Source organism: Sparus aurata, chromosome 19 (genome assembly GCF_900880675.1).
Source record: "Sparus aurata chromosome 19, fSpaAur1.1, whole genome shotgun sequence".
Lineage (NCBI taxonomy): Eukaryota > Metazoa > Chordata > Actinopteri > Spariformes > Sparidae > Sparus > Sparus aurata.
In genome coordinates, this window is record NC_044205.1 from 5,529,574 (window position 1) to 5,551,453 (window position 21,880).

Here is a 21,880-nt window from a genome sequence, read left to right on the forward strand (position 1 = left end):
CTTGCTTCATTGATCCAATCAGTATCATTAAACATATATGCAGGAGTTCTCTGATGACTCCTCCATTGTTGGATGTATTACAGACAATAAGGAGGAAAAATACAGGGAACTAATTGAGAACTTTGTATGATGGTGTGGCAGGAACCACCTTCAGCTCAACATAGGGAAAACCAAGGAGCAGGTGGTGGACTTCCGGCGCAGAAAGAGCCCCCCAACACCTGTCTCCATAAACAGGGAGGAGGTGGAGATGATGGAAACTGGGTGCATCTGAAAAATACACTGGACTGGTCAAACAACACTGACGCCCTCTACAGGAAGGACAGAGCAGGCTGTTTTTTCTGAGGACGCTCAGGTCTTTCAATGTGTGCACTAGGCTTCTACGAGTGTTCTACCAGTCTGTGGTCGCCAGTGTCATATTCTTTGCAGCAGTGTGCTACGGAGGAGGCTTAGGATAGGCGGTGCCATCAAGCTGAACAAACTGGTGAGGAAACTCAGCTCTGTGGTGGGGATGAAATTGGACAGTGTGGAGGCGGTGACAGAAGAGAGGATGAGAGAAAAGCTGCAAGCTATAATGGACATCCCCTCTCACCCTCTCTACGCAGAGCTGAGGCCACTCAGGAGCACGTTCAGCGACAGACTCATCCAACCCTGTACCTCAAAGCACTTGGGGGGCTCTTATATATCATCAGCGATCAGATAACACAACACCACTACCATAGCTCCCAACATAATCTTTCTCCACTGCTTAAAGCTGCAGTCTGGAAGTTTTGAGAAAAAAGTTGGACTTAGCCAGAATATTTGAATGATACAGCTCCCAGGTCCCTCCTTCTTCCTCTCTGCTGCTGCAGTCCTGCCTTCAAAGCTCCTCCCCACAGAGGAGCCTGCTGTGCATGAGCAGGCTTGTAACCACGGTAACAGAGGACGCCAGATAACCAAGATGGCGCAATCAAAATAACAACAACAACATAACCCCTGATTGTTCTATTTCTGATCAATACAACTAAACTACATTGATGAGTGCCTCATGCCGATCACTGTATATATCCCGAGTAACTAGCAATATTCCTCACATCGCTGTAGACAGTTACCAGCTAATCATTACCTGGCACAACATTTTTTCCTCTGAAGCATGAGTAACGTTATTTCTCTAAATGAATTCAACCACTTCAGAGCGTCCTGAACACAAACTAAGGTTATTATAACTGCATCATCACTTAAAAGACACTTAAGACAGTCAGACTCCATCACAACATTCAAATCCAAACTCAAAACCCACCTGTTCAAACTGGCATACTCACTCTGACTGGTCACTGTGCACTACACTTTTCTTTTCCTTTTTATGTCAATGTTTGTTTTTAATATTCTGTGATATTATGTGGTGATATTACTCTGTGATTTTATGCTTTTATCCTATGTAAGGTGACCTTGGGTGACTTGAAAGGCGCCATCAAACAAATAAAATGTATTATTATTATTATTATTATTTTTGCTAACCAGTAGCCATAAACAAAAAGCTAAACACCGGAGTTAGCATACAAGCTAACAAGCTAGACATCGTACGGCCATATGTAGGGCTGGGTATTGTTTTTTTTTTTTAAAGATTTTTTGTGGCATAGACACCTTTATTAGCAGTAGACAGAGAGAGGGGGAGGTGACATGCAGCAAAGGACCTCTGGCCGGAATCAAACCAGGGTCGGCTGCGTTTTATGGCATGCACGCTAACCACTCGACCACCTGCGCGCCATAGGGCTGGGTATTGTTAAGAACCTGACGATTCGATTCGATTTCGATTCTTTAGGTCACAATTGGATTCGATTTCGATTCGATTCGATATTGATTTAAATGCTTCGATATCGATTCAGTAATAAGTAGAATTACACAAATAATTAGAGTACCTGTTGATCATTTTAAAATAATTATTTATTTTCATGCCCATATGAACAGCCATGCTATAACTCATAGCACTGTTGAGCAATAACACATCTGAAAATAAAGCATTAGCACAATTATACTGAAAACAGAGTACAAAAATTAATAAAAACCTGACAGTACTGTATTAACATTTAAGTAAAGTGCATGTAAACTTAAATTATATTTCTTTTCTCTTGGCAATTGTGATATAGCTCACATAACATTTTTGCGCAATAAAACATCTGAAAATAAAGCCTTAGCACAATAATACTGAAAACAGAGTATAAAAGTAAAAAAAAAACCTGACTGTACTGTAATAACATTGAAGTAAAGTGCATGTGGAAACTGTGATATAGCTCACATAACATTATTCAACAACAAACACATCAGAACCATGTGACTTCATTTCTGGTTACATACTAGATATGAACATTTAGATTTTTGTTTAAGAAAATCAGCTGGTCTACATGTTCAGGCTTCAGTGCACTTCTCTGGGCTGTGACAATGTCACCAGCTGTTGAGAAGATCCTCTCAGCTGGTACACTGGTTCCTGGGATACAGAGGTATCGTTTTGCTTGGCATGACAAAAGGGGGTATTACCCCTCATGTTTCCTCCACCAGTTGAGTGGATTGACAGAGAGTGGCAGTGGTTTTACCTCTTTGTACCTCATCACCTCATCTAATGCCTTGTCATTTGTAGTTCTGGACGCTGCTACTGGAGTATATGTGTTCCCCAGGAGATCAGCCAGAGCACAAGAGTCCCTTGCTTTCTTTGATGGGGGTCGCGGGTCATCAGCTGGCTTTGCCTGCTGCTCCAGCACCTCACCTGCTTTACTGTCTGCTGCATTTATTGGCAGACTCTGCTGAAAAAAGTAAATGAATCGCATTAATAAATAATAGCTTTATAATTTTATAGTTACAGACCTGATTACAGACTACATTCCATAAGACAACACAACACAAATATTCTGTACACACAGTCTGCATCTTAATTCAATGTTCATTTGTACTTACAGAGCTTTTCTCAGTTGCCAATGCCTAAGTGATAGTGATGAGATGTGCAAAGATTTCCTCACGCTCATCATCAGACAGAAAAGGCAGGGCCTTGAAGCGTGGGTCCAGAGCTGAGGCTAAGGAGAGTTCGTCCTTCAGGCCCATGTACCTTGAAATAAAATTAATTCACATTACAATAAATCTTTTTTCCCTCATGATCATGAAAGTCTTATAAAAAGGAGTAAATACCTTTTCTGGAGATCCTGGTGCACAGCAGACTTCATCTCCTTCACCATCACAGAATCATCGGGGGCCGGTTGCATCTCCTCCAGAAGTCTTGCTCTCAGGGGTGCAATGACAGACAGAGTTGGGGTACTTTCCTGAGACATCACCAAGGTAGCTTTCTTCAGTGGCTCCAGAGCCTGTGCAACATCCTCTGCTGCTGTTATGTCTGCCTCTGTAAGGGTGCACAGATCCTTTTCCTATTTTCGTACTTCAGGAGCAAGTAGTGCAGCAGAGACAGCTGGTTGCTGCTCCAAAAATCTTTCCAGCATGCCTAAAGCGCTGTTCCAACGCGTTGGTACATCAGTCACAAGTTTGTGCTGTGGGAGGACCAGCAACTTCTGTTTGTTCTTGAGTGCATGACTGGCTAAAGTGCTTTGGTGAAAAAAAGTGGAGATGCGCCTCACTCTGCCGAGGAGCCGTGTGACCGCAGGGATTTTAAGAGCAGCCTGTGAGGCCAAATTGAGTATGTGGGCAAAGCAGCCAACATGCAATGACTCAATGAGACGGACAGCAAGTAGCATGTTGGCGGCATTGTCGGTGACAATTGCCAGTACTTTGTCCGTTAATCCCCATTCATTTATTGTCTCCGTCAACAAGTTTGCTATATTGCTCCCTGTGTGGCTTTTGTGCAGGGCTCTGGTCTGCAGAACATTTGACACTAATGCCCACTCGTTAGAAAAGAAATGAGAAGTGATAGTTACGTAGGGGTCAGTCGCTCTGGAAGTCCAACCATCACAGGTAAGACCCACTCTCTCTGCCGACTTCAATGACTCCAAAACCGCTGTCTTTACCTCTGTGTACAGCTTCAGGACGGCGACTTCCGTCATGTGTTTGCGTGTTGGTATGGTGTATCGTGGTTCGAGTGTGGATACCATCTTCTTAAAACCGCTGTTTTCCACGACGCTGTACGGTCGTAGGTCCTTACATATGAAGACGGCCACAGGCTCTGTTATCTCCTGTGCACGGGCAGAGTTTGGCGGCAGTTTGCAAAGGAAGGATCTGTCGAGTTGCATCTGTCTTGAATCCACAGGTTTAGCTGCGGGTTGCTGCAGAGCATCTGCATGGTGTCGGCTTAAGTGCGCAAATTCGTAGTATTGTTGCAGTATTTTAGTACTGCCTGGCACAGTTTACACACTACCTTACTTTTGTCTATTTCCTGTGTTCCAGGTTTACACTGGAATCCAAAATGACTCCAAAAGTCTGCTTTTAAAGTTGAAGGCGCTGCTCTTACACTGCTGCTACCTGCTTCGGTTGCCATGTTATTGTTGTTGTGTGGTCGAGTGCGGCCTCCGTCCGTACAACGCAAATCACACAAAGGTGTTGCTCACAGCGCCCCCACTGGCCAGAGGCTTGAATCGATTCAGAGGTTTAATGAATCGATAGTGAATTGGGAAAAAATATATTGCAATGCATTGATGAATCGATATTTTTACCCACCCCTAGCCATATGCGTTATTGTGAGTATTACTGTAACCACCGCCACCATAGCTTTGTGGTTAAAACATAGAATGAAACATAAATCAAGCAGGGTCCTTACTTGTCCGGTAGAAAAGCAGCTACCTCTGCGTCACTCTTGAGTCCTTATCTAATCTTAAATCCTGCAGCTCCCTCCACCTCTGAAATGACACTCTAATATTTATCCTTGTTTTCTCTCTGCCTCTGTGCAGTTCTTTCTTTTTTGTCAGTCTTTTTATTTGCTCACTTTGATAATGGTAATTGGACAATGGTGGGGCATTTTTCAGCTCTGTTGTTGTTGTCTGTTCTCCGTCATTGTTTACAGTTTGGGTTTGAATGTTGAATGTGCCCAGTACATGCTGTGTGAGGGAGGGGGACTGCCAGCAGTATGCATGAGAATGATTGACACTCAGACACTCCCCTTGGCTCTGATTGGTTGTGTTGATCCGGAGCGGTGGATTCTTGTAAATCAAATTACAGCCACTGGGTGGAGCCACAGACAGTGGATTTCTACACAGCTGACCTGTATTTTATTCTACTGTCAGATCATTATGACAATTTTAGCACATATAACAAAAAAAACAGTCACAGACTACAACTTTAGGGACTCAACCATACACTTTACTGTCACTTAAAGACTGATGTTTTTTTTGTTCTGTTGTTATTTATTATCTAAGGAACCCTGCACATTGCATATTTGCACAGTCACTTCTATGTTAGGTTCTTGGAGTGAAGCATTGTATTTTCTCCATTTCTATGTATCTTGTGTAGAATTCAGAAAAACTACTATTCCAACCTTGACTGGGGATTTTGGTAAAGTTAAGTTGTGTTGGAATCTATGGTAGGGCAGGTGTGGTTATTAGAAATTCATAATATTGATGATAATTATTTAAATTAAATCAATAAAATTATTAGAAATTATGATTAAATCATTAAAACGGGGCACCACCCTGGAATCAGCAAACAATAACCAGACCAATATTTTGCAAATATGATTATTTGCAAAATATTTACAACTAAGGGAACAGTGAAGGAAATGAATCCGAGCACTGACCATCACAACCAGGAATTATCACAAACATATGCACAAAATAATCACAGGAAACTGCTATGTACAATTTAATAGAATTTATTAATATAAGCACATTGATCCAATCAAAAATACTTTCATTGAACAAAATATAGGTATCACTTGACCAAAGCAGCTCAACTATGAAACTAAACGACAAACAAACTTGACAGTTTCCTCTCACTCCCTCCCTCAACCCAACCAGTGCACCGACTCCATGGTATGTTTTTGTTAACAAATTACTGCCGTCTACCAGCAGCTACACAACAACACGCTCACTCAACTTAATGCTACCACCAACTGTCCTCTTCTTGCTAGCTGTTTCTCTGCTTCCTCTGCTGTTGACGACCAGTTTGTAACTGAACTGAATCCAGCACTACTACGTGCCTTCTTGACCTCATGCCCACCCATCTAGTCAAATAACATCAATACCATAATGGGTCATCCCTGCAACTCACCTTCTGTTTAATTTACAGGACCTTGTAAAATCCTATAGTTTGTAAAGCCAAACAGCTTATTCTGCAATTGACCTGTAGGGGTTTGCTCTCACAGTAAATTGTGTGCTGTGCCGTAGAGTGAGAGGAAAGAGGAGGTTTGTGGTTCTGTAGCTGTGTGAGATGTCAACAGTCAGTCACATACAGGGCTGGACTGGGACAAAAAATCGGCCCTGGCATTTTTGGCTTAGACCGGCCCCTCATAATTAGCGGAGCACAAACCGAAAAAAAAACTCATAACTTTTTAGTTATTATTATTATTTAGTTTATTATTACTTTAGAAGTCTATCAAATAACCATTGTGGAAAACAAATTAGTACATTTACTCAACACATAGTTGAGTAAAGATATATTCTATTTCAAGCATAATGTATCATCGGCATCCTAGATCTCAGAAGTTTAGCATCTATTGTTAACTCTACCACTTTTGTCTGCTCTGTGTAGTTCAATTGATTATTTTATCCTTTTTATTGAAATCATCTCTAATATGTATTTTCTGAATTTCCCTGATATAGCAGCTCAATTCTAATTCTTCAGGTTAAAAGGTGCTCCCTTTAAAAAGCTATAAAATTGTTATATCAGGCTAAAAACAGGGCTGCTTTATGAACTCATGCAAAGCAACTTGTCTTAAAAGCATTTGACAGATCTACTCCTGTTCTATGTGGGCAAACCTTTTGCTAATAATACTTTTATACTTTTTTTTACACTTACTTTAGTAATGCTTAAATTGCAAAGCTTTTATTAATCATTTAGCAGTTTCAAAATCTGTTTTTTAAAACATGTTTAACCACAGCATAGAGGGTTGCTACACATTCAAATTACTATGCAGCCTTTCAACACACCTTTAACCTAAATATCTAAAATGCTATGATGGAGCCTAAAATAGACACTTAATGCTCATCCGACACTTCTCAGCATTGACCGTTTGCTGTTTTATCAGAATAAGGTGCCGTGGCTGCCAGATTTTGAGAAGTATGCAACACCAATTAATATCGATACTAATCAATCGCCATTGCTCATCATTATCATGTAATTAGAGTTCTCAACGGGCCTGAAAATTACAGTCCGAACCCGAAACAGCGCTACACACCCGCATGAATTGTCTGCCCCCCCTTTTCCATGGAGTCATAATCATACATTTTCATCATGAGCCGCGGAACTCTACTGCACTCGGTAATCGACTCGTCGGGACTTCCCGTCAACAGGAAGCTGCTGCAGAAGAGTGGTAAAGTTTGTCAGCTTTTCAGTAGAAATCCAGCTAAGCTAGCGGAGGTTAGATGCCCCGGACTATGTGCTGAGACCCTATTTGTACTGTTGCTGAAGTTTGGTGCTGTTCTGAGCATTATTTGTGGCTTTTTGGTGGCGGTTTATATTTGGATCCATTTACTGCAGTGTATTGTTGTCGTGCGGTCGTTTCTGAGGTTGATAAAACTCCATAACTTAGTGGTCTGCTAACTTGATCTCTCGAGAGGGAGTCTAACACAGTTTCACGGTGATTTAGACCATGGATTAAATTTACACTGGAATATCCCTTTAAAGCATAATAGGACACTTGGTGATTGTGACTCATTTGGTTAACTATTGGTGAATGAGAATATACTATGGAAAACAAATTAATGATCTATCAGATACAAGTTCTTGTAAAGTTGTTTATTTTAAGTAACAGAAAAGCAATTATTGTAATCATAAAAAAATGTAATTCAAGCTCAGCCAAAAGAGATGTTAATGTTTAAAGTAACATAAGAAATACACTTCCCCTCGAGAAAAACCAGACTACATTTTTACAGCCATTCGTCAAAGAGCCCTCAGTAACATAATCTACAATGACAAATTATATGGTTTCCTCCTCCAGTTTGTCCAGGAAAGTAATACTAGGAAACCAGCTGTTGTATGAGTTTGGCCACCACCACAACATTGAGGCTGTTACCTAGAACTTTGTACTGATGCTTGGTAGGTATATGCTCTGGAAAGGCTGCAAAAGAAAAAAACAATCAGAAAGTAAGTTAACACTTGTAAATAAAAGGGAAAAAAACCCACCAATATCACATTTAGACTTTCACATTCTCAGTTTGGCATTTATTTAAAACATTTTGATCATTACCTAGGTATTTTTTCAATCCATTGTTATAGCTCAAGCCCTGCAGGTGGGCAGAACCCTTCAGTATGCCTAGGTTTATATCATTATTATCATCATTATCGTTATCATTATTATTATTATGTAGCTCTAATTGAAATTAGCTGGAATAAGCTAGCAACATGAAACTGAAAAAGCAAGTGCTTCCCAAGAAATATAAGCCTAATCAGCCAAATACTTAGTTAACAAACTGTACACAAAGCATGTTATCTTTAACTATGAATACAAATACAACATTTTATGCCCTCAGTGTTGTGCCATGTTTTCCCGTGACACTTGTGTTGCTGTGGTCAAGGTTCAAAAATGCAATTTTTGAAAGGCACATTGAGCAGGACTTGAGCCTTGATTACAGTGCCACCATCTGGCCAAATGAGTTCTCTTTCTTGGGAAGCACTTGCACATAATATTTAGTTATACAAGTTTCATGTTTCTAGCTAATTCCAGGACCCAACAATTAGAGCGCTGCAGAGGACCAAAAACATTATAGCGGCAAAAACACAAATGTCTCAAGCCCTTAGGGGCAAAAACAGAACCATACTAATGTAATCTAATGTGGATAGTACCACTTCCAAGATAGTTTTCAACTCCAGCTATAGCTTACTGGATTGAACTTGGCTCTATCTTGTCAGACAGCGATCAAATCAAACTCTTATTATAAACTGATTTTTTTAAATGCCTGATAGCAGTAGATGCTGCAGAAAACATTTTTTAAGATCCACAAAGGAGAGAAAGACGTATGTCATCTGAAGAGACAGACACATTAAAGAGATAAAGCTATTTGACTCACAGAAGCTTTTTGGAAAACCCATCAAGTTGGCAACTTCTCTAGGAGTAAAATAACGGAGCTTTAGTTTCAGCAGCCTCTGGAGTTTCTCTTCTTCAGAGCACTGGTCCAGACCCCTAAACACACTCTCCATCTGCAGAGCACACAAAGCAAACGCCTTCAATAAACACTCACTTGGCAAGATGGCGAAAGCTTTACTGCGACGGCACAGCGTGAAAGAGTGAAAAGTGAAAAAGTCAAAAGTGAAAGAAGGAGGGAGGAAGAAACTCTGTTAAAGGCATAATATGTATGATATATCAATGTCTGTATTTCCGCATTAAAATGTTAAAAAACTAGTAAAATAACAGTATCCCAGATGTTTCCTACAATGTTCAAACTGTTGTTCCTATAACTTCTCTGAACACAGGAAGATGACACGTCAGAGAATGAGGAAAGAGGGAAAAGTGAACTGACTAACTAGCCACTCTACTGTTTGCTATTGATTGGCGCATGCTATTTAAATTGTCATGAGCAATGTTGTTTTACAGTGAAGACAACAACTTCCCTGATCCCACACTACTTCACAACATCATTACATTCAAGAAAGACATACTGTTCTTTTAAACCAGCATTCTGTTCCCTCCCGCTCTTTGTCATCGCAGTCAGAATATTATTGCAGCCAAATTTACAATATAGTTGTTCTCATTTACATATTTTGCTGTGTTCAGTGGTCAGTGGGTATTACGGTCACATTGTTATTTATACATAATGTGAGGAGAAGCAAAAGGTTGTCACATTCAAGAATGGCCAGAAAGCATCAAAAGATGTTATTACATGTAAATGACCTGTGAATGTATATTTATGCTGTCAAAACAACTCTGAACTATAAATGGCATTACAATTATATCACAGTTTAAATTGTCACCGCAACGAAACCTTGCATGTGAGCCGGAGAGCAGTTAAATCCTGTCACACTCAACTATAACCACATTGATAGATCACCTCAGACAGTGTCCACAGCTGCTTAGTCTTGTTGATGCCTCGACTAAAGCCAAAACTCACCTCTGTCTCCATGCAGCACTGCAGCACTGAGCCAGTTCCCTCAACGTACCGCCCATAGCTATAGGTTAAACACATGGATATCAAATAACAACATTACTAATTGATATAATATTGATAATTATAAATATGATCCATCAACCAGATAGAAAAAACAACAGAAATTAGTTACACTATCAACTAGTGGACCAGGTACCCCATTTACACTGTTGAGATGTGACATTAGATACAAAGCAGACCACTCCACAAAAACTTTTTTTCTCTCTCAAATACGACATGTGAAAATGGACACAGATGTAGACATACTGTACTCACCCTTTGGTAAAACAGACAGACCTCCTGCATGTGGGCCGAACAATGTCCAGGAGCATAGCATATCTCAGCAGTGTTTTAGGAGGAAGGAGATAATGCTCCATGTTTACTTCCATCTGTGGTTCCATGAAGTCTTGGATCTGCTTGACAGACAGGTCATTGTTCTGATTTATTTTCCTTTGGGCATCCTTTGCTGTCTCTAGTTTATACAGGGCTTCACCCCCATGCTTTTCCTCCTCTGGCAGACAGGTTCCTGGTCCGAGAGGACTCGAGACTGACGGCTCCACGAGGGAATCACTCTCAGCAGGATGTGGAGAGGCATCTGAAATCTAACATGACGTACTTTGTCAAAAGCCTTATAGACAACCAGAAGTAGTAGAATTTCATCAAACAAGACTTTGAGACAATAGTTCAACATACATTTCTAAATGAGCACTGTAAATATTGTACTGTTAGTTAGTTGAATGAATAATCGGCAATAAAAAAGGAGATTAAAAATGTTCTACATTGTCAGAAGTGCCCATAGACTCCAAGTATAAGTTGCACATTAACAGTTCACTCCATTTAAATATAAGAGATGGGAGCTTGTGGACTTTCCCTGGCTCATTTTCCAACCATTAGACCCAGCTTTGATTCAGATGGCCCCTCCTTTAGCCACACCAATCAGAATGAGAAGTTATTTAGAGCTGTGACTTGGTTTTTTACACAACTGCCAACCCCAAGTACTGCCACTGTTACAGAAAAGGCTTATTGTAATTTATTATGGAAAATGAAGGACAACATGAAACAAACGTCAAGAACTGTATTATTTGCATCATATGGCATGGTATCACATTAAATCAGACTGAATCGTACAGAATCGTCCTGTGTTAAAAATGGATCATCCTTGAGTCATTCCAGCTTTGGTTGATCCTGGGAGCTAGCAGTAAAGTGATTCTTTGATACATTTCATGACACCAGGATTACTGCAGCAAGCCTTACCTTTTCTGTTGAAATCTTAGCAATCAGGTAGTAACGCAGTCTTGAATTTGGGATCCCAACCTATATTTATGAAGAAAAAGGTCATATAGATATAACTTACTTTGTATAACTCCCAAATCACAGAAGCATGTAATACAATTAATGTTCCAGTGTGTATTTCTTACACTTGTGGGTGAGACCATGAACTCCTGAATAGTGTATCCACATTCCATCAGTGTTTTCACCAAATGTTCCCTTGAGGGTAGATGCATAATACGAGGACAGATTTACTCATAAATGAGATGTCTTGATGTAGATCATCCGTAAAGTGGTTAATGAGAGTGAAAACAGGAAAGGATTCAAAAGCAGAGTAAAAAAATAGAAGGCCTAATTAAGATTGAATTTGAAACAGCAACCAAATCAGTCCAGTTCTTTAGATAATTTAAGAGACAATTTCCAACCTGTTAACAAGTATCAATAATAATCATAATAACAACATGAACTGAAGATTTATGACACATGCTCCAAACAGTCAAACAGTAGAAACCTTCAGTAAAAACAGTACAAACTTTTCTATTAAGAAACAATTAGACTCAATGGTTACCTGGCAGAGGAGTTTTCGAAGCCTTTCACGTTCTCCAGCAGTATGAAGCGGGGCAGCCTGCTCAGCCTGGACACACACCATCATATGCAAGTTGGAAAGAAAGTTTGAGAGGGTTCACCGACAGAAACCATGCAAACATATCCATCCTCAGCCCACAGGAGAGGGCAGACCTGGGGCCCAATATATAAAGCTATGTGCGGAATATACAGCTCTCACCTCCGTCAACACTGTTCATACTCACAATGTTTTACAAGATGCATATCCACCTCGCACTATATTACCACTGTACATTACTATGCACTTCACCTCAACGGTTTTTCGTTGTCTCAGTACTTCTGCCATGACAATAAAGTTGAATCTGATGTGATCTGATGTATGGTCAATGTAAAACAGTACACAGCGTGTTTGGGGAGACCACAGCATTCCGACTAAAAGGCTAGACAAACAGAAACTGATGGCTGGTGAACCATGTAGAACTCAGGCTTTCGCAGCAGGCTATCCAATGTATTGATGCACACCTTCATAGAAGGGATTGGCAGGTGCAAAGCAGATGCAGCAGTAACTCAAGTTGAAAAAATATAGATTATAAATTTGTGAGATTTGCATGGAATATTTAGTTTGAATGTACTGCTGTTAGGGAGTTGCCATATCATAATGTTAATAATAATACCCCTTTAATATTAAATTCAGTAAAATAAATCATATTGTCACCACAGCAATAGACAGACTTCTTGACATAGTTGATAACCAAATTTAAGGTGAAGTAAGGTAAATCTGGAGATTGAGCACCTTGGCAGAAGATCAAGAATGTGGAGAAGGCTCTTTGTTCTTGGGTCAGCAATGTCACGCTGAAGTCCTATCCTGCAGAAGGAAAACAACAAAGATTAAAGTGGAAAAACAGATTTAAATTGATAAGACACTAAACAGAACTATAAACAAGACAGGTACTATGATGATCAAACAAAGAGACAGAAGATAAGTGAAGTGTGAAGTGGTATATTAATATGCAGAAAGGAACAAGCTGCAAAAAAGCTGCAAATCAAGCATGGATGCAAGCAGGACCTTAAACCACTTGCCAGAATCCTACAGCGCCCCACAAAGGTCTGATGATGATATTACATGACTCCAAGGAGACTGCAAAAGCAGGGGAGTTGCTAACACTTGTTCCCAAGAGACTAATAGAAACTGCCGCTATTCAGATGTAGTCCACCTCAAACACTTGACCATTGTCACGTCACCAGTGCCTCCTCTGAAGTTTTACAAATTACTTGGTAAACAATACATACAAAATAAGACCTACCTGGTAAAAGGCTGGCAAGGAGGGCTCATCAAAATCATGTCAAAAGATAATTTATTGAAGTCATTGAGTGTTATGCCCTGAGGAAATAGATGAAAAAAAGACTTAAAAGGGTTCAAACTAGAACATTGCAAAGTTATAATTAATTGTAATTATGTAATCATGTTTATATCATTTGTTCCCTTTATCAACAGTTATTTAAGTACACATACATTTGGGTATTTTTGTAAACAGGGTTTTAGAATAAAACAAATCTCTTTTAAGACACGTGTATAAGCACCACTTCGTAGGTAATCTCCGCAGCGCTGGCTTTCTAAATGAATTACACACTGGTTCATCTTTACGCCGGAGCTGCTTGGCTTTGTGTGAACAAACAGCGGCGGAGAATTGGCGAACTGCCGCTGTGGCGATAATGCGGCATCTCTGTGTGAAAAGGGCCAGTGACAACAGCATTTCTCAATACCTTCACTTTAGAAGGAGTTTTCCAGAAGCTCACTTTTCAATAACACTGTTTTACATGCATAGGGAATGGCCAAAACACAGAAACAACTTTTTGAGAAATACTCATGTAAGTGTTAACAGGGCCTGAGCATAAACAGTGCAATGCCTTGAAAAGGTTGCCAGTCTATTACAGGGCAACAGACAAACTGTGACCAACCTCAATGGTCTTGTTCCAGAGGGGGGTGTCGGGGAAATTGTGCTTGTAGATTTCATTAGCTGTTGTGTTTATGTCGATGGCAGCTACTACCTGGACAGGTACGCCACTCTCTGGAGAAAGACAGAAATCAGTTTATAAGCAACAGACAAGATTTTCTTGACATCATTTAGCAATAGCAAACTGCTCTCGGGGTGAAGCTGATAAAATGGCTGTGTGAACTAGATGTCGGTTAGCTAGCTTAAAGGAAACTGCCAGTTATTTATAAAGACACATAGAGAAAATGTAATGAGCAGGGGAATTAGAAAAAGTGATCAAAAACTAAAAATAAAAGAGAGAGTGCACATAGTGTTCCCACAATCAAGACAGAGGACAGCTTGGAAGATTGGAAAGACAGCAACAGCAGTCTATTAACAGTGTCCATGCGTAGGGACTGGATCAATTAGCAAAGCAATACATGTCCTTAAAGCAAAATTCATCTGGGAAATCCATCTGGAAATCCAAAGAGGTCCATAGAGCCTAGAAACTCAAGCACAATTTATGACCATGTTTGACCAACTTCATAAACTTGAACATCAAGAAAATGGTCCTGAAATAAGCTTGGCAGCAACATAAGTTTCATAGAAGGATGGCAGCTGATGTCTGACTTCATCCATGCACATAAGTAGTCCAAAAACCATAAGGTTTACATAAGGATCCAGAAAATACTGAAGGAGTTTCTTTACATAAAACAACATTTTTTATTTTAATCAAAAAAATCAACCACACTTGAGGAACAGATTGTAAACAAATAAAAAAAAAGTGTTCTGATGGTGTTGTCAGCTGTTGGTAATGACTGAGGCCTAATTCCAGCAAACAATTCCAACAATCTCACCACTCAAGCTGATGTCACGTTGATTAATAACGCTATACAACAATTTGGTACTACAAGTACAAATTTTCAGGCAAATTTAATATGTCAACATGTTGATGGCGTTGGGGCTGATGTGATCCCATCACAAGATGGATTCCTTCTGCATGTCCCATTTCCATGTTGGGCCACAATCATGGCAAAGGTCATGATGGATGGTGATTTCCCCAGCCTACTGTGCATGTCGGATACTGTCAAGCTCGCAATGGCCGTGAGAGTTTTGTCAAAGCGAAGAATCACTGATATAATAGCCACTAAAAGACGCATCATCATTTTAAACATTCCAACTCTGCCTACTCCCGACTTCAAAGTATTCAGAAACAACTGGGACAGCCTCTCAAAAAGCTGCAGCAAGATGAGGATGTACCCAGCACATGGAACAGTACTTGATACATGCTACAGAGTCTACTGGAGCAGAAATGTGTCCTGTGTGCTTATGGACTTGATTATGACTTGCCTTGCATATTCCCCAGCAGCCAGTGGAAATTAGTGGAAAATATGCCCTGTATGAAGAGCTCACACAAAAAAACAGCTCATCAGCTGCAGCGGCTGCAGATGTTATACCATCGATGAGAACTTTTACACATCTTCTTGAGAAAAAATAGGTGTGAAAAGGTCCAAAGTCACCCTTTCGGAAGCCTTCCAGAAGAGGTTCCTTGACAGAATCTGAGCACCTTTACACCATTGCTACAGTCCTCCACCCAAGGTGAGAAAAATTAATTAAGAGTGTGTGTGTGTGTGTGTGTGTGTGTGTGTGTGTGTAGGGCTGTGTGTACTTATGTGTGTCCAGCTGTGTTGCTGTCTGAGGAAATTAAATAGTAGGTAAGAAAGCAGGCTCATTAAAAACTTTTCCACATCCGAATTCAGTGTTCTGCTGGCATTTCCTTCTAATTGTAATATGCTAATTTGCTGTATAAATACATATTTAGAAAGGTTAATTAGAGTAACATAACAAACAGGAAATGCGTAAAAACAAATAAATTAATGTTTTGTTTTGTTTTTCTTGTTAATAAAGAGGTTAAAAAACAGATGCTGACACACTGGGATACGTGGGCTGCTTGTGAAGTCCTGGACGTAAAACATTCCACGACCCTTCACTTTCAGACACTTGCTGCGTCTCAATCCAAGGTCTGCATCCTTCGGAGGACGCAGGCCAATTACGTCACTATGCCGTGTGAGGGCTGTCCCAATTCGAAAGCTCCTTCAAATGCAGCCCACAAATGCAGCCTTCTTTTCCTTGTTTTTGGAGGATGCACGCTACTATCCTATGTGACCTCACATATCCCTAGATTCTTTGTGCCGCCGAAAAAAAAGAAAGAAAGAAAGAAAGAAAGAAAATGGTGACATCGCATGATGTAGATCGTCACTTTCGCGGGCCTGGGTGGCAGAAATCGTGACGTAAGGGTAAAACATCTGGTGACGCAACCAGGAAATGCTCCAAAGGCTAGACCGTCACATTTAACAACAGCTGACGAGGTTAACAAGGTCTCTCTGAAGGACTCGCCTTCAAAGACCACAAAGGCCGAGTCCTTCAGAGGATGCAGACCCTGAACTGAGACACAGCAACTGTCTGACCTCAGTGTTATTCTTGAATATCGGCTTCAAATATTCTGTATCACATTTAAAGTTTGAGCCCTTAGAATGTTGCAGTCCTCATAGATACAAACACCACATAGTGTATTAGGTGAAGTTATTAATAATCAGTTTAATACATTTAGAAATGTCCTACCAGCATTTCTGCTGTATCTGCTGCAACAGGGTTGCTTTTATCTATTAGAGTTATAATCTATATAAATAAATATCTGTTAATTCACTGATGAAGATGTATACTCGGTATCGTTACTGATTTTTCGGAAAATATTTGAAGCGGCGGCGCGGAGGTGGTCGAGTGGTTAGAGCGCATGCCACATACGCAGGCGACCCCGGTTTCGATTCCGGCGGAAGGTCCTTTGCTGCATGTCACATCCCCCTCTCTCTCCCATATTTCCTATCTGTCTACTGCTTAATAAAGGTGTCTATGAAAAAATCTTTAAAAAATCTCAAGCGGTGCACAGTTAGTGACGCGTTCGACCAGCAGTGATTGGTCAGCCAGAGAGAGTAGTTCGCACGTGACATAACAGCTGAATTTGTACTGGTCTCTGCTGGCACAGACATATACACAGCTGACATATATACAACTGTGTAACCGACTGACGTCACACAGGCGACACTGGGCCTCTGGGAAGTAGTGAGATCAAACATGCACCTATAACTGCTTCCTCAGGAAATCTTCGAGATTGCTACTTTCAGTCAGCCCCTTTACGAATCTAAAGCAGCGGTTTCCTTGCCTTTTGTGCGGAAGAAGAGTCGGTTGACGCACCAAACACCCGTTGGAGGGAGACAGCATGTTGTTAACCACCAGAGTGACACCCATCATCCCTGACCCAAGTTTTAAGGTTTTCTCGAGCCAGCTCACGCAAAGAAAGCCTGACTGTGTCGAACTTGTTTCGTACCCTCGGGTCTTAGTCTCTGCTCGCTCATCTCAAATGAATAATAAATGAAGGATAACGCAGAAGAGAACTATATCTCTTCGCTTGGTACGGTTTAGCACTTCCAAAGAAAGAAATCAATCAACCAGCATCTATGAACGATGAGCTTACCCTTTAGAGCGTAATGCATCCCCCCTATGCCACTGTAAAGCTCCAGCACCCGGAGACTCTCCATGTCACACCGTCAGTGATGGCACTGCCCTGCACTGCACTGCACGGCAGGCATGTTGTGGTTGAACGTCATGTCTCACAGCGCTTCCTGCTTTTTCTTCTTTGCGTTTCATTGGCGGCTGGCAAAATAAACAACTGATGCTTTACTGCCACCAACTGGTATGGAGTGCGGATCAGACGGGAAAGACCGATAAAAATAACTACTGATGACACACATTTCTTGAGTTCTGTTTTAGAATGTCTATGAGGTTAGTTAGTACTTTTATTTGCCTGATATGAAGGTTTGACTCATATGCCTTCTCTCCTGCTCATATCTCAACAGTGTGCCAGAGCATGCATCCCTTCCTCTCATCTTCCCACTGTTTTTGCCATCTTTTCTTCAGTCTGTTTAAAAATGCTCTTTGTTTCAGTCCACCAAATCAATATTATTCATTTTGTAGCATTTTGTTTGCAGTCTTACCTGCTAACTCATGTGCAAGTGACACTGACATTCTCCCAACAAGGTTTTATGGTATCTTGCTGCTGTTGGGGATGTCTTAAATGCAGCCGTGCATAATCTCAAAACCTGATTCTGAATGTTATCCAACTTTGTATTGTGCTTGCTGCTGACCCATACACCACATAATCTGATGTTGATGTTATTAATCCACTGTATGTAGCCCTCAGAGCAGTGCTGTCAGTGTTAATGTAAAATGTGATTCCGGAGAACAGGTCAATGTAATTACTTTAACACACAGTTAAAAACCACTAACAAACACTCAGAGGAGACAGTTTTACTCTTACGAAATCTCAAAGGAAATCTGTTTGCACTCCCGGCAGCATTGCACAGTCCACAGACAACTGTGACCTAGTTCAGACAAACCTTTCTGACTGTTTTTGTGTCTCTCTCTTTTTGTGTGTGTGTGAAATGTCTAACCTAACAACGGGATGGCACTCATAGCCCCTTTAAAAACAGCAGCAACCTTTAGTGGCCTGGTCCTGTTGTAAACCTTTGCGTTTGTTTCCAAAGGTACTGACTTCCATAGACAAAAAATAAAATAACTTTACTCCTGCACAAATAATGCAACAGTGCCCTCCAGGGACAGATGGATAACGTAGATGATTGTATGAAATACACACTTCTAAATATTTTAAATTACTAAGATACAGAAAGGAGACGAGATATAGGTCGGCTAAACAGTGATATTAGTCAAACTACAGGTAGGACTGTTTTTTCAAAGCTTTCCTTCATCGACCCAGCAGAATTATAACAAAACAAAAATCAAGCTTTTATTTTATGAATTTACTTCTGTGAATGCGATCTGTTGCCATACTTTTATACATCTAGACATGCAAATGTTTTGCAGAAATGTTATATATTTAGAAAAAATTGCACATCCATAAATGATTAATAAATTAGTCTCCAGCGGGAATATTAAACAAGTGTTTTTTCTGGAGCACATATCCATATCAAAACTACAATCGTGTCCAAAAGTGCTTTACAAAGAGACTGTATGACACACAAGAATAAAAACACAGCAATTTAAGTGACCCGCATGAATAGATTTAATCATAGAAAACATCATTAAATAAAAATAAATACATCAAGAAAAAACAAAGAAGATAAAAACCAATGAACAATAAGTTAATCCGTCGGAAAAGACCTTGCTTGTGACGAAGCGCGACATGCAGGCAGCTGCTGCCATCCAGCTGTGAGCAGCCTGAGGACCGCAGACTGCAGCTCCACAGGAGGTGTGGCTCAACATGTCCAGGAGCAGGAAGTACCCTATTATGGAATGGTGGCTTCTCATACAAACTTCCGGTAGGGTGTGAGCCTGTAGCGAAGATTGTCAGTCATCAAAAAGCTCATCTGAACTTTAGTTTTTCATTCCTCGTTTCACACCGGTAAACATCTTAAGTAGACTGCTTATCATCGCGCCAGCAGCTGCTTCCGGTTTCTCCTCGCGCGTGTTGCTGTTGGGTTTTCGCTCACATCACGTTACATTGAACGAACACCGACTTTTCTGACGCCACTCTGTAACGTTACTGTTTTGGATCCGTGCTTTCAGAAAAATGTCCAAGTCTCTGAAGAAGATAGTGGAGGAGAGTCGGGACAAGAACCTGCCAGAGGTGGAGATGTGCGACCGGGGCATTTCCAACATGCTGGACATTCCGGGACTATGTAAGAGAACGACTCAGTTTCCAGTTTCCACTCTGTTAAAGTGCTCTTTTAACCACCATTAGGCTTTAGTTGTATACAGAGGTGTTAGTAGCATCTTTCAACATTGGGGGCTTTTTGAAATATTTTAGATTTTCACCCTATAACTGCACCAATAAGAATTTATATTTAGAGGAACATGAGCTGTGAGACACTGTGCAAAACTGTGAGGCTTATCTGTCTCATACTATCCCCTTCTGCAGCTCCTCTGTCTGTGGGTGTCCTCTCCTCTCCTTGGTCTCTGTCCTGGTCATTAAAAGGATGCAGCAAGCATATGCCAGCCAAAATCTATCAAATCTCTTATTTTAACAAAGTCTACTCGAACTACAGGTACTGAGAGGGCTGCAACAGCCCCCCCCCCCCCCCAAAAAAAACGAGTCTATGACATGCTGAAGTTTACAAGAAGGCCCAAAGAATGAAGAGTTTGTCAGAATCAGCGCTTCACTTTTTAAGTTTCTCTTAACGATTCATAAACGTGAGCAAATTAAAAGGTAGCCCGGTGAATCTTTCTCCCCTCTCTTCTCCTTTATGTTGCTGACTGTAGTTGATGTGACTGCTTTAACCTATAGTGTGTCTGTGTTCAAGTTTGCTGTCTGCTGTAGTGTATGAGGTCTCAAATTGTTGTAAAAGATTTGATGATGATTAGATACATGTTATCATAGCCACTCAATTTAATACAGGAAACATGAATGTAGTGCACCATTTACTATGATGTCATATAGGCTAGACTGACCACCACTTAGTCAAAGACTGAGACAACTGGGAATGAGAAACTGAATTTGGAATTTTCTAAATTCTGTTTTTTACAGTTAATTTTTCCTTTTGTATTAAACCTTTTTAATACCTATTTTTACATTAAATCAATGTAAAATAGATATAATTATTTTTTGCCTCAACATTTTAATTTTACTATGGCACTAATTACTAACAGTCAGTGACAGTAAATAAACATCCTTTTGATCGGTGATCGATATCTGCCGATATTGCTTCCAGCAATCAGTGATTGGCCCCAAGAATCCTAAGTGGAGGACCCTTATAGTAATGTATAACTATGTACAGTGGATCACTGATATATAGCTGGGGAACTTTAAACACATTTCCCCTGCTTTATTTAATGTTGGGTAGTTTAATCTACAACAGTGTATCATACTTTATGAGTTGAATGATATCTTACATTGAAAATGTAAAGCTGCAAAGTAACTAATAACATATGAAAGTGGTGAAAGTATAAAGTATTGGTGTCGCATTTTCATGATATTCACGATATTCACGATATTCACAATAGTTCACATTGAAATATTGATATTGTCGTCATAATACGTATGTCATTGTCAGTGTCCAGCAGAAATGTTTGGCCATTGCAGCTTTTTCATGAGTTCATCTGGTTGCCTTTTCACTAGTTCTAAATGTAAAGAATGCTTGGTATGATTTATTTTGTGTTTTTAACATATCCATAGTTCTCTACAAAGTGTAATCTGAACTTAATAAGCCAGTTAGATCATTTATAGTATATAGTAAAACAATATTAAACCTACTTGAGTCCAGTGATCAGCTTTCCTATTCCCAAATCTGCTGAAAGCATGTGCTTTACCCCCACCACGTTTATGGAGAGAGATCAGTGTCAAAATGATCTGCACATGGAAAATAATAAGAATTATAAATGGGTTAAACACATTCCTGTGTGGAGTTTTGAGAAGCTGACATTGAGACATGGGTATCGTTATGTTAGTCTGTTAGTGCTGGAGTCATTTTATGTAAGTTGCTTATAGTTTTTAGTCAGAGAAACATTTGTTTGGGTTGTCAGCTAACGTAAAACTACCTTAATGATTAGAGCTGAAAATTTAAATGAATCTAACATGTATGAGTTATTGGTAGCACAGTTTAGGTCAATATAACCAGAACAGTTGTTTGTTTTATGGCGCTTATCAAAGTGCATTTTTGGAAATTGATGTCCAAGCCATTTCATAAACAGTAATTTGTTCAGTTAACTGAATAAATAAAGTGAACCATACCATAATGTACAGCTGTCATTTCAACAAAAATAAAATAATTTCAAGCCATGAAAGCCAAGAAATAGCTTCTT

At 40.1% G+C, this 21,880-nt stretch overlaps 2 protein-coding genes across 2 annotated transcripts in view; one reads left to right on the forward strand and one right to left on the reverse strand.

Moving 5' to 3' along the window:
- Positions 1 to 7,842: 7,842 nt before the first annotated feature.
- trdmt1 (tRNA aspartic acid methyltransferase 1) lies at positions 7,843 to 17,703 on the reverse strand. The gene is made up of 11 exons (XM_030397474.1): positions 17,541 to 17,703; positions 13,995 to 14,104; positions 13,340 to 13,416; positions 12,829 to 12,900; positions 12,040 to 12,105; positions 11,621 to 11,690; positions 11,457 to 11,516; positions 10,479 to 10,804; positions 10,167 to 10,224; positions 9,129 to 9,258; positions 7,843 to 8,179 (listed from the first exon to the last, which is right to left on the reverse strand). The coding sequence occupies exons 1-11, from the start codon at positions 17,602 to 17,604 to the stop codon at positions 8,079 to 8,081; spliced, it is 1,134 nt and encodes a 377-aa protein (XP_030253334.1). The 5' UTR covers positions 17,605 to 17,703; the 3' UTR covers positions 7,843 to 8,078.
- A 1,654-nt stretch (positions 17,704 to 19,357) lies between these two features.
- Positions 19,358 to 21,880, forward strand: part of rsu1 (Ras suppressor protein 1) — a 73,202-nt gene continuing 70,679 nt past the window's right edge. The window contains exon 1 of the mRNA XM_030398701.1: positions 19,358 to 19,761. Within this exon, the coding sequence (XP_030254561.1) occupies positions 19,653 to 19,761 (109 nt within the window). The 5' untranslated portion in view covers positions 19,358 to 19,652. The remainder of the gene's footprint in view (positions 19,762 to 21,880) is intronic.

What these genes read in the sequence shown, in the direction of transcription:
- trdmt1 (XM_030397474.1), bottom strand. Translation starts at nt 17,604, where the DNA reads ATGGAGAGTCTCCGGGTGCTGGAGCTTTACAGTGGCATAGGGGGGATG. An exon ending in GATGCATTACGCTCTAAAGG is followed by an intron (nt 14,105 to 17,540) that starts GTAAGCTCATCG and finishes GTCTTTCTCCAG; the next exon opens with AGAGTGGCGTACCTGTCCAG. An exon ending in TCTGTCTGTTTTACCAAAGG is followed by an intron (nt 10,225 to 10,478) that starts GTGAGTACAGTA and finishes TTTAACCTATAG; the next exon opens with CTATGGGCGGTACGTTGAGG.